Raw genomic sequence first — 10,105 nt, forward strand, 5'->3', positions numbered from 1 at the left:
ATAAAATAATATTACTTTGGAATAGATAAATATTCTTTAGAGCAATTTTATGGGAACTTGTACGTTAAATGTTTTATCATAAATACATTCAAATATTTTATATATATTGTTCATAAAAGTTAAGGTTCATAAAAAAATTATTTAGAATGTAATGGATTTTTGAAAACCAATTCATCTAAAATTCCCAAGAGTTGGTAACCTTAAAAATATTTTAGAACTAAATGTGACGATTGATAAGGCCTATCGATATTAGCTTATATTACCTATAAGGTTTCTCAGAAATATTTACTAGAGTTATTTTGACAACTGACCTGAACCACCGACACCCCCCGCCGACTCCTCTTGGCTATAAATTAAAAGAATTCCCCACTTATCGCCAAAAAACATTAAGGACCACGTCGCTCTTAAGTCATCGCAAATATACAGTACAGCACACGACTTTATCAACGCCGCACTTTCAAACGGAACGCGCTTGTGCTGACGTGGTGGCTGCAATTAGTTTTCACAATTATAATATTTAATCGATCAATTAAAAATATGCTGACGAAGGCGCTAGTCCTGTTCGGCCTGCTGGCCCTGGCCCAAGGATACAGCTTCACCTCCCGCGAGGTCAAGTGTCACGGTGAGGAAATAACCTTTATAAATCAGCAACAGGCGGCTTTGCACTTGTTGGCCCTGGAACCATGTAAACGGGATTCTATTAATTATAGTGTGCAAGGCCGTGGTGACGGAACTGGAGGAGGCCGTTGCCAAGGAGGATTCCCATAAGATGGCCGATGTCAGTGGCTTCCGCCTGGATGCCCAGGGAAATTCGATTAGCAAGAAGGTCCGCCTCGTTAAATCTGAGATGTACCTTACCGAACTGATGGAGGGTATTTGTGAGTATATCTACATATCTATCTCAATTTAATGCACCCATAAGCTCTATAACAATATGTGATTCCACGTTGTATTTTCACTAAACTAGTGTTCGTATTAAATATAACAGAAGCTTAAACGTGCACGCAGTTATTAAGTCTAACCTTTAAACGAGTTTTTAAATTATTATATTATTATGAAATCTACTAAATCCTGTTTTCAATTACTCATTCTATTAGGTGAAAAAATGGAAGATTACCTGAAGGCAACCTACAAGAGCAATGGTAAATTCACACTCCTGAAGATGATCGTCAATGGCCAAATGAATCCCGAATCCTCGTTGGTGGACTTTGTGCAAGACGGCGATCTTAACAAGAGCCTGGGACACTTCTGCAACGAGGTGCTGGAGGACAACGATGAGATCTTCGTAAAGGCCTTCCAGGCCGAAGAGCTCGGCAACGATCTCGACATCAAGATCTGTTCGGAGCAGGCTAGTTACTGCGATGAGGCGCCCGTCCAGGAGGAGTACGACTTTGATGGCAAGGAGGAGCTGTAGCTTGTCCCAGTGATAGCCTAGTCAATTAACGAATTTCCTTGATCGCCGACAGTGCTGATCCTTGTACTGATCTTTCGAACGAAAATTATTTTTAGCTAAAGTAAAAGAAAACCACCAAGCCAATTGTTATCAATTAGATACGACAATAAATTCCAAGTGCAATGCCTTTAATATTTTATTAACGAGTAAGTGCTTAATATCATTTTCGGTTTAATCCTCCTTGCTGTAAAGCAAACGTGTTGGATGAGATGTTTTTCGGATCACTCCGCTGCTACTTACGGTTCATCGGTGACATTACGCAGCATCTGGTGGCGGATAACCAGGAACGGAGCTCCAAATCCGACGATCCCCGCAATGAGGTAGCATAATGTGAAGCGCATCGGGCTATCCAAGCCAAAGGGCAAATTCTGTAAAAGATTATAGAAGCTCTAAGATTGCTAAGCATGGGTAAAACTGGTAAGATTACCGCTCCGGGACAACCTCCTCCATATCCGTGTCCATGGCGCTTTAGTGGCCCGCATATCTGGCTAATGGGCTTACGAAGTGAGGACCACATAACTAAATTTTAAAAAGCTTTTTGAGACAAAAATATTAAGTTCTTTGATAGCTAGCGAATGAGAAGTGACTCCCTGATTTCCAACGTCTGAATGACAAGTTCCTTGCTTTGAATTATCGCCTACTATTGCCATTGTTGTTTTGGGTATGTTGAAAAGTAACAGGGTTATTATGATACATATGAATGATGTACTCTATGACTATGTTTTAAAATTTAAACAAACATTGAATTAGATTATTATTCATTGCTAACCGATAGGAACACGATTAGGAAGATAGTTTCTATATGATATTGTTAAATGACTTGGGTACTAATCCATGGTCCTATCACGTCTAGATACACATATTAATGCGCAGTCATTCCAATCGGATGATCCTTATAATATAACCATCCTTTAAATGAAAACATCCATCGCTCGGTTCTACGGTTACGGGTAACTTTATTTCGTTTCCACTTTTGACTTAAATTTAAGCTGTAACACACTGAAATGGCCTCCCGGCTGCTTTACCAGATAACGCTACATCTGAAAAGTAAATAATTATATGATAAATGGAATACACATTCAGAATCGACCAAACTAACCTTACATTTGTTGTTGCTGTCGCCTGGGGAGCACCTTACTTCTTGAGCAGCTGGTGCCTGACGATCAGGAAGGGCGATCCGAAGCCCAAAACACAGCCGATGGTGAACAGGGCGGTGATCCTGTACTTGTTCGTCAGTCCGAAGGGCAGGTTCTGCAAAATTATAGATTTTTTTCCGGTGTTAGGATTGATTTTCCACCCAATCCTAATGTGGTCACGGATATTATGTAACCCGCGGGTAGCGCCTGTTTTCCGGTACTCACCTCGCCGGGAACTCCGCCGTGTCCGCTGAGGCGAACCATCGACTGGGAGAAGTTGCGTGCAATCACACTGCTGCGGCCCAACATTTTGCAATTTGGTTTATTTCAATAAGAATTACAGAAAAATAGAGTTCGCAGTTGGTTCGCGAATTAGAGATGACAGACGGTCGATAGCTCACCTGCCGATTACATTTCGTTAACAGCGAGTGGGGGTGCTGTTAACATTGCCTATCGGTATTTAAGTCCTTTCAAAATATATATTTGTTTGAATGCACTACAGAATATAGATTTCAAATTTTTCATATTTACTTTTATACTTTAAACTATCGGTTTAATATATTTTGTTAAGAGTAAAGTCGTTATTTGGCATGCCTAATCTTATTTTGCAATATTCCATATTACGAGAGAACACCAGTTTGCGTCCTAAAAAATAGTCTGAAGAATCGAAGATCTGAAAGAATAACCCTGTATATCCACAGTTCCAAAATTTACAAAATTCTGAAGAATCGAAGATCTGAAAGAATAACCCTGTATATCCACAGTTCCAAAACTCACAAATAAATAGAAAAATAATCAACGTAGATTGGGACTGATCACTGTTGGATAAGTAATTAGCGATCAGGTTTGCTCTGCTGAACGCCCATGATACCTCACGATGGCAAAAATATGTTACTTCAAGAACTGCACCAGACAATTTTTAATTATTTTAAATTGGTCATACCATAAGTTTTTGACTTATAAACAAATTTATTTTTATTAAAAATGCGTTTGAAAAAACTTTATCCGTTGCCAATGCAATTTAAGCATTGTGCACAGCAATCGCAAAAGTGATCAGTTATCATCATTTCTGAATTTTGGTCTATTTAAAAATAATATTTATATGTATATAAAAACACGAGTCCTGATGATAGTTTGACAAGTGCAACTATCGCTTAGTCACTGCTTTCACTTAAGCAGGTGTATCGCTAAGTGTGACCGTACTCGCGCATAAAAACACCGAGCCCGTGGATAGCTCCCATTCCTTGTGATCTCGATCAGTTGTATGAAAAAAATTCTCGGCCAGAATGGAAGAGGATCCGGTGGAAGTGCTGGAGCGCACTTTTATATTCGACCCGATCGGTTTCGGGTACATCAACATGTCCCACGGAATGCTGGTGGAGATCTCCGAGGAGCTTCGTGCGAAGTTCCCTAAAGAACCGCGTCTGCAGTTCTCCCAGCTGAACAACCTTCACCTGGCGTCCCGAAGTGGCGAGATTTTGAGATTCGTCGAGATTCTGAACTCCGTTGGCGGCCGGGCGATGCAGTCCCACCTGGTCAATACAGTGAGTACCCGATGGACGAGACACCTTGTTAATGGAATGCCTTTTTGCGTAATTGTCTTAATTTACTACTGCGTCATTAATGAAAATCGCCGCCGCATGTATACGTATTATTCGGTTTATATGTAAAAACAAATTCTGCTGTCGAATAGAGCGGGTCTATACGCTCCATTGCTGGTTTTTAGCTTTAGGTATTTACTTGGTTTGTCATTGTTTATGAGAGAGAACGAGTGAGAGAAAGAGAAATAGTGTTCTTCCCGTTGTACAGGGAACACCAGCTAACCGGGAAATATAATATTCATTAATTTTATATTTCCTATTAATAAATTTTATTTTTACAATTTTATTTTTCTTATATAAATTGTAAAACCGCAAACGGATGATAAAGAAAGATTTTTAAACTAAAAAAAATTGTTATTGAATTCTTTGTTTGACCAAGAAAAAGAACATAAAATCTGATCACTTTTTGTTTTGATATATGTACCAAAATGTAATTTCAACAACTATTATATTTTGGTTATACTCGTACTTTTTGAACCGAGGAAATATGGGAAACATTCATCTTAGGAATATGAAATCTTCTTAATGGGAATATAGTAGTAGAACCTGTTGTGTTTCTATAACGTTAATGCCTGCCAAAAAGACAAGCAAAATCGCAGGCAATTAATGACTGAACAATTGGGAGGAAAACCCTATTTAAGGCGCCTAAAGTCACTTTTACAATCAATTGTATATCAAACGGATGACACTCGGTCCATCTTTAACCAATTACTCAGGGGTGGCATGGCTATCTGGACACGGAACTGGCCTGCTGCCAGACCCCGAGTGCTTTGCAGTTTCCTGAAATCCCAAACGTGCGTTTTTATTAATTTGTTTATTAACAAAATGTTTTCGACACCTTTGTTGCTGCGTCGTAATCTAATCGAAGTGTTTGGAAAAGCATACATAGGTCTCATAAATAATGCTACTCCATTGCATTATATTTAAAGATGTTGAATATTGATTGAAGATTAACAAACAGAAAAAAATGTTCATTTTATTTAACCTCTTGATCCAATTTTATAGTAGTTCCTCTATTTATATGGAATAATTCTTAGGAAAAAAGGCAGTTTCTTATCACATTTGGCATATAGGTTAACGATTTCTGTATTAAACATTTATTTCGAATATGACTCAGCTGCTGATGCTGATCCAAAATATTCTTAGAAATGAATATTAAAATTTGAGTTCAAACCCTGATACAAAATAAGGTATTTTATGATTATGGTTAGAGATCTATCCTAGCTAGAACATTTTTATTACAATCATTCCTCTCCCTATAAATAGATTTGATATTTTTGAAATCAGATATGTTTTATTGATATAACAAAATATCAACATTTGTTTGCTGTGTAGAAATGTGGTTGACTCTGGTTCCACACCCCCTCTTGTTTGTCTCGTTCTCTCTTTGAGAAATGGCTCACAGGAATGCAGGCGAACAGCTGCGGGCGGTAAACAAACCCTCAAGGACCTCTCTCCGCGAACAGCTGTTTGGTCCTGCGCAGGATCTACCGCTCCCTCTCGATGCGTTTCGTTTCCCTTCGATACGATTCAACCCCCAAAATAACTGGCAGCGTATGCAAACTTAGGGTTGAGAATGGAATCGTGAGCCTGGCGAAGTTTTATCGAGTTTTTGCTCGGTGCTCGGGCCTCCACTGTCCAGGCAGCTGCCAGTTAAAATTTAGATTCCAGGCCATGCACGCGGAGCTGTATCGGTAATACTTAGATGGATTAATTCCCAGCTTCAGCAAGGAAAGCCTTCAAATCAATCCAATTTTCCCCAAACTAATTGCAGCACTCGCAAGCGCTGGTATGAGTCCGCTTGGCCAGGAGCCGGATTCTGGCGAGGAGCTAACGACACGCTGCCCGTGACCAACTACATCACGTATCCGGCGGTGAGTGTCCCTGGCCAGCAGTTTCTTGACCCAGATCCAGATGCTGCTATTGCTATTTCCGTGGCACAACGCAGTTGCGCCAAGTTTATGGACTTTGGCCTGGATGTTTTGCTGTTTTGCCCGATTTTCGCCCATGTAAAGCTACAGCACAAAGAACAAAGAAAGCATGCACGTTTTCCCACAGATCTTATACCTTACATTTATCACTTGCGACGCACTATTTTCGTCCAACCTTGACTGTGAAACGGCTGCGCACGCACATCATAAGTTCTCTACTTCCCCCCGTGTCTAACGTTCTATTTTCTGTACTCTATCCCCCAGAATTTCGATCAGCCAGATGGACAATCGCTGACCCCGTTAACGATGGCCGCGATGTCGGGAAATGTGAAATTTGTCAAGACCCTGCTATCGCACTACGATGTGGACTTGGAGCGGGAGTGCAATGTCATCTTTGACGGAATGGTGGTCTACGGCGCCACTGCCCTGTGGGTGGCTGCCGGAATGGGGCATCTGCCGATTGTCAAGATGCTCGTCCAAGCGGGAGCGGCCATCAATCACAACACCAAGGCGCAGTCGTCGCCGCTGAGAGCTGCCTGCTATGAGGGTGAGAATCGATCGATGGTGTCTCCATCCAATCCGTATTAGGATTAATATCCCAAATACAAACTATATACATTGAACTATGTTATTAATAAGACCTTCCCCCACAGGTCGCTTGGACATCGTCGAATTCCTCATACATAATGGAGCTGACGTAAATGCCACGAATTTGTTCAACAACAACACGCTTATGATTGCCGCCTACAAGGGTCACCACCTGGTGGTAAACACCCTGCTTCAGAATGGATCTAGGGCCAATGATCAGGCCCTGTGTGGAGCCACTGCCTTGCACTATGCGGCGGAGAGCGGGCACCTGGATGTGGTGGTGACTCTGCTGGATCATGGAGCCACTCTTAAAAAGAATGAACTGGGAATCACACCCGCCCTGCAGGCAGCTGAGCGACTCAATGAGGATGTTCTCGAGGCATTTATCCAGCGGCCAGGACTGATGAGCTTAGAGGAGCAGATCACAGCATTGGAGCTAATGGGAGCCACCTATGCGAATGACAAAACCAAATACGATGTGAATAAGGCGTACAGCTATCTGCTGAGGGCCATGCAGCTGCGTTACAGCAATCCACGCGGTGTGATTCGCAAGAAAGTTCAGCCCACGGTGCCCGCCTACGACAATTGGTTCGAGACTGAAAACCTGCCCGAACTGTATGCCATCAAACTGAATCACCACTCCATTCACATGGAATCGCTGGCCATAAGGGAGCGTATACTGGGTCGCAACAATCCGGAGTTGCCTCAGGCAATCATCTATCGCGGAGCTGTGATGGCGGACCAAGGCAGATTCTACCAGTGCCAGGTGCTTTGGAACTACGCCATAGATCTACGAATGCGTAATAATGTGAGTTTAACGTATACATAATATGTGTATAGGTCGACTTTATGATCATTTTTGTTTAATCTTTGCCAGGTTTCGGTGGATCGCGATCTCTTACGTTTTGCCCAGCTATTCGCTCAGATTTTGCGGGTAGAGACCCACAACCTTACGTTGGACCACGTTCTGCCGGTTTTGGCCAAGTGCCAGCAGGAGATCGAGAACAATAAGTTTAAAATTAAGGAAGCCAAGCCGAACACTTGCCCCAGACTGTGGCAGGATCAGAACAATCAGAACTGCATTACGGCGCTGTATCTGATCAAGATCGTTACCCATTTGGCGCGACGCAAAAATGACCAGCACATTGACGAGGAGCACATTCAGCAGCTGTTCCTGGTGGTGCGCAAGTTCATACAGAACGACACTCGTCTGCAGGACGGACAGACATTGCTGCACATCGCAGTCAACGGAGTGATGCCGGTGGATGAGTTCTACACCAATGAAATGTGCCGGTAGGACTAAGATTGATGGATGTTAAATTTCAAGACTAAACCTTTTGTTTCCACCACAGATTCCCCTGCTATGCAACTGCTTTGGTTCTGGTTCACTGCGGCGCCTCTGTGGTAGCCGTAGATGCGGCTAGGAACACCCCGCTGCACATCCTAGTCACCAAGATAAATACCGCCCAGGATCGCCAGGCGGAGATGGCGCGCATCCTGCAACTGTTCGTGGAGGCAGGAGCCCACTTGGACGCGGTTAATGCGGCGGGACAGACAGCGGCCATGGCCTGCAAGCAACGTAAGTTATTAAATAGGATTCCACTTGACCCTATTAAAACGATTTCACTTTGCAGCTCTCTTGGCCAATCGGCTGCACGCCCATCAGAATGCCCACACCAGCCTCAAGTGCCTGGCTGCCCGCACCATCGCCACCAATCGGCTGAACTTCAAGGGTCTGATACCCACGCAACTGGAGGCCTTCATACAAATGCACAGCGTGCACAAGGTGCTCCCGTAGATTGCCAACGGCATGAACCGCAACTGAAGTAATTAGAACTGTGAATACACTGGGCCACGTGGGAACACATTTATGTATCAATATGTACAAGCTTGGGTGTCTGTATGTACGAGATATATATCGAATTTAGCGACTTAATTTAGCCAAAAGAATGCAAAGGAAAATGTTTTATTTTTTTTTACACATTTTATTTAATATTTTTCACTCTTAGTTTATTTACAATTACAATCTGTAACAACTGCACACGTGGACTGACTGTTTGTTTGTAATCATTAATCATAACCATACCTATGTAAAATCATTTTGTACATTTTTTATGTAAAACTATTATTCGCTGTGCAAGAGGGCGCAGGCCACCTAAGTTGAATCAATCGAATTGATTATGTTTTTTGGGTGCAAGAGAAATAAAAGAACAAACCAAAAAGAATTTAATCACAGATGACCAAGACGAAGTATACATGCTTATATACAATTTTATAATCGGGATATATGGGCTAGATGTCAGCATCGCTGATCTTGTGGTTGTTGTGGCGCACCTGAGGATACACCTGTGGCTGGCGCATCACCTCCTCGTAGGATGGTGGTGGGGCTTTAGATACAAATCATTACTAGTTGGCGAAAAAAAGAAGACCTGACCTAAACTCACCATTGATCACATAGTCCTCATCGTGCATATAAGCAGGATTTATCACCGCATCCGTGGGATATGTTCTTTCGATTGTCCGCTCCTCCAAGGTGGAGCGTTGCGAGCGATGCGAGTACCGCTGCAGATTCTCCGTGTTTCGGTGAAAGTTGTTCATATAATGATCTTCGCGCTCCACATCATCCTGCTGCAGCTGGATCACATGGACTGAGGGACGTCGTTCTGATAATATAACAAACACTTGAGTTATTAATTTGATTCTAATTTTAGCTAGCTGATAAGAACGATATGAATTACTATTTTGGGTTATTATCTAATGGATGTCAGGATAATACTCATAGACAAAGAATTGTGATGTGAGTATATATAAATGTTAAAAATGTTTATTTATATATGTACTATAATTATATTTTTTCTTTTAAATGAACCCTACCTGGATCGGCAATGGCATCGGTGTAGTTTTCGCCAAAGCGAAAGGGAGCTGCCAAGGACTTTTTGCACTTGAGGAACAATACGATCAGTATCCAACCCAGGATGAGAACCAGATAGACGAATCCCAGCATGCTCATGTGAAGGCCGTTAATCAGACCCAGAGGGTCTGCGAGGCTGTAACTTTTCCTAGACTGCTCCTAGCGCTCCACAGGGGTAGCCAAAAATCGATAAATGCTGTCACGTTGGCGGCGTCGAGTGGTCATTGTTGTCGCCCGACGACTGGCACGGAACAAGAACAACTGACCCATAACTGGCCAGTTAGCCAGAAAGTCGGAACAGCAACGGCGCTGCCGAGGGACCGTCGCCATATCAGCGGATGGCCACAACAGAAACCCAGTGGAAACAAGTGGGAGGTGTCCAAAGGATGGGGGCTTTCAGAGTCCGTTTCCAGTGTTTGTCAACTTTGATTTCTGGATAAGCATTAAAAATTCCCTATATGTATGACAATAGAATATACCCCTTA

General features: G+C 42.5%; 5 protein-coding genes across 7 annotated transcripts; 2 read left to right on the top strand and 3 right to left on the bottom strand.

The window, feature by feature from the left end:
* The first annotated feature begins 278 nt into the window (after window positions 1-278).
* LOC119551609 (protein seele) lies at window positions 279-1,587 on the top strand. Its single transcript, XM_037861020.1, has 3 exons — window positions 279-622; window positions 711-878; window positions 1,098-1,587. Exons 1-3 carry the CDS (start codon window positions 538-540, stop codon window positions 1,412-1,414), a joined length of 570 nt encoding a protein of 189 aa, XP_037716948.1. The 5' UTR covers window positions 279-537; the 3' UTR covers window positions 1,415-1,587.
* Window positions 1,565-2,073, bottom strand: LOC119551613 (cytochrome c oxidase subunit 7C, mitochondrial). Its single transcript, XM_037861023.1, has 3 exons — window positions 1,881-2,073; window positions 1,694-1,821; window positions 1,565-1,637 (listed from the first exon to the last, which is right to left on the bottom strand). Exons 1-3 carry the CDS (start codon window positions 1,968-1,970, stop codon window positions 1,625-1,627), a joined length of 231 nt encoding a protein of 76 aa, XP_037716951.1. The 5' UTR covers window positions 1,971-2,073; the 3' UTR covers window positions 1,565-1,624.
* A 311-nt stretch (window positions 2,074-2,384) lies between these two features.
* Window positions 2,385-2,976, bottom strand: LOC119551614 (cytochrome c oxidase subunit 7C, mitochondrial). 2 transcript variants are annotated; one of them, XM_037861027.1, is made up of 3 exons: window positions 2,815-2,976; window positions 2,558-2,704; window positions 2,385-2,493 (listed from the first exon to the last, which is right to left on the bottom strand). In XM_037861027.1, exons 1-2 carry the CDS (start codon window positions 2,896-2,898, stop codon window positions 2,588-2,590), a joined length of 201 nt encoding a protein of 66 aa, XP_037716955.1. In that variant the 5' UTR covers window positions 2,899-2,976; the 3' UTR covers window positions 2,385-2,493; window positions 2,558-2,587. The 2 variants fall into 2 exon arrangements, with proteins under 2 accessions (XP_037716955.1, XP_037716954.1); XM_037861026.1 differs by having other exon boundaries at window positions 2,553-2,704.
* An 823-nt stretch (window positions 2,977-3,799) lies between these two features.
* Window positions 3,800-8,944, top strand: LOC119551607 (protein fem-1 homolog B). 2 transcript variants are annotated; one of them, XM_037861013.1, is made up of 7 exons: window positions 5,759-5,884; window positions 5,965-6,064; window positions 6,386-6,668; window positions 6,775-7,517; window positions 7,587-8,002; window positions 8,062-8,288; window positions 8,344-8,944. In XM_037861013.1, the coding sequence occupies exons 1-7, from the start codon at window positions 5,865-5,867 to the stop codon at window positions 8,505-8,507; spliced, it is 1,953 nt and encodes a 650-aa protein (XP_037716941.1). In that variant the 5' UTR covers window positions 5,759-5,864; the 3' UTR covers window positions 8,508-8,944. The 2 variants fall into 2 exon arrangements, with proteins under 2 accessions (XP_037716942.1, XP_037716941.1); XM_037861014.1 differs by lacking the exons at window positions 5,759-5,884; window positions 5,965-6,064 and adding an exon at window positions 3,800-4,133.
* Window positions 8,572-9,739, bottom strand: LOC119551611. The gene is made up of 3 exons (XM_037861021.1): window positions 9,584-9,739; window positions 9,154-9,372; window positions 8,572-9,096 (listed from the first exon to the last, which is right to left on the bottom strand). Exons 1-3 carry the CDS (start codon window positions 9,717-9,719, stop codon window positions 9,002-9,004), a joined length of 450 nt encoding a protein of 149 aa, XP_037716949.1. The 5' UTR covers window positions 9,720-9,739; the 3' UTR covers window positions 8,572-9,001.
* Between the last annotated feature and the right edge of the window lie 366 nt (window positions 9,740-10,105).

The sequence above is a fragment of the Drosophila subpulchrella genome, chromosome 2R (assembly GCF_014743375.2).
Source record: "Drosophila subpulchrella strain 33 F10 #4 breed RU33 chromosome 2R, RU_Dsub_v1.1 Primary Assembly, whole genome shotgun sequence".
Taxonomy (NCBI): domain Eukaryota; kingdom Metazoa; phylum Arthropoda; class Insecta; order Diptera; family Drosophilidae; genus Drosophila; species Drosophila subpulchrella.

Coding starts and splice junctions, on each gene's coding strand:
- LOC119551614 (XM_037861027.1), bottom strand. CDS start 2,898: ATGTTGGGCCGCAGCAGTGTGATTGCACGCAACTTCTCCCAGTCGATG. Junction 2,705..2,814: donor ACGGCGGAGTTCCCGGCGAG/GTGAGTACCGGA, acceptor ATAATTTTGCAG/AACCTGCCCTTCGGACTGAC.
- LOC119551607 (XM_037861014.1), top strand. CDS start 3,876: ATGGAAGAGGATCCGGTGGAAGTGCTGGAGCGCACTTTTATATTCGAC. Junction 4,134..6,385: donor AGTCCCACCTGGTCAATACA/GTGAGTACCCGA, acceptor TCTATCCCCCAG/AATTTCGATCAGCCAGATGG. Junction 8,289..8,343: donor GGCCATGGCCTGCAAGCAAC/GTAAGTTATTAA, acceptor TTCACTTTGCAG/CTCTCTTGGCCAATCGGCTG.
- LOC119551609 (XM_037861020.1), top strand. CDS start 538: ATGCTGACGAAGGCGCTAGTCCTGTTCGGCCTGCTGGCCCTGGCCCAA. Junction 623..710: donor CCGCGAGGTCAAGTGTCACG/GTGAGGAAATAA, acceptor TATTAATTATAG/TGTGCAAGGCCGTGGTGACG. Junction 879..1,097: donor CGAACTGATGGAGGGTATTT/GTGAGTATATCT, acceptor TCATTCTATTAG/GTGAAAAAATGGAAGATTAC.
- LOC119551613 (XM_037861023.1), bottom strand. CDS start 1,970: ATGTGGTCCTCACTTCGTAAGCCCATTAGCCAGATATGCGGGCCACTA. Junction 1,822..1,880: donor GAGGAGGTTGTCCCGGAGCG/GTAATCTTACCA, acceptor AATCTTTTACAG/AATTTGCCCTTTGGCTTGGA.
- LOC119551611 (XM_037861021.1), bottom strand. CDS start 9,719: ATGAGCATGCTGGGATTCGTCTATCTGGTTCTCATCCTGGGTTGGATA. Junction 9,373..9,583: donor CGATGCCATTGCCGATCCAG/GTAGGGTTCATT, acceptor TTATATTATCAG/AACGACGTCCCTCAGTCCAT. Junction 9,097..9,153: donor TGAGGACTATGTGATCAATG/GTGAGTTTAGGT, acceptor TTGTATCTAAAG/CCCCACCACCATCCTACGAG.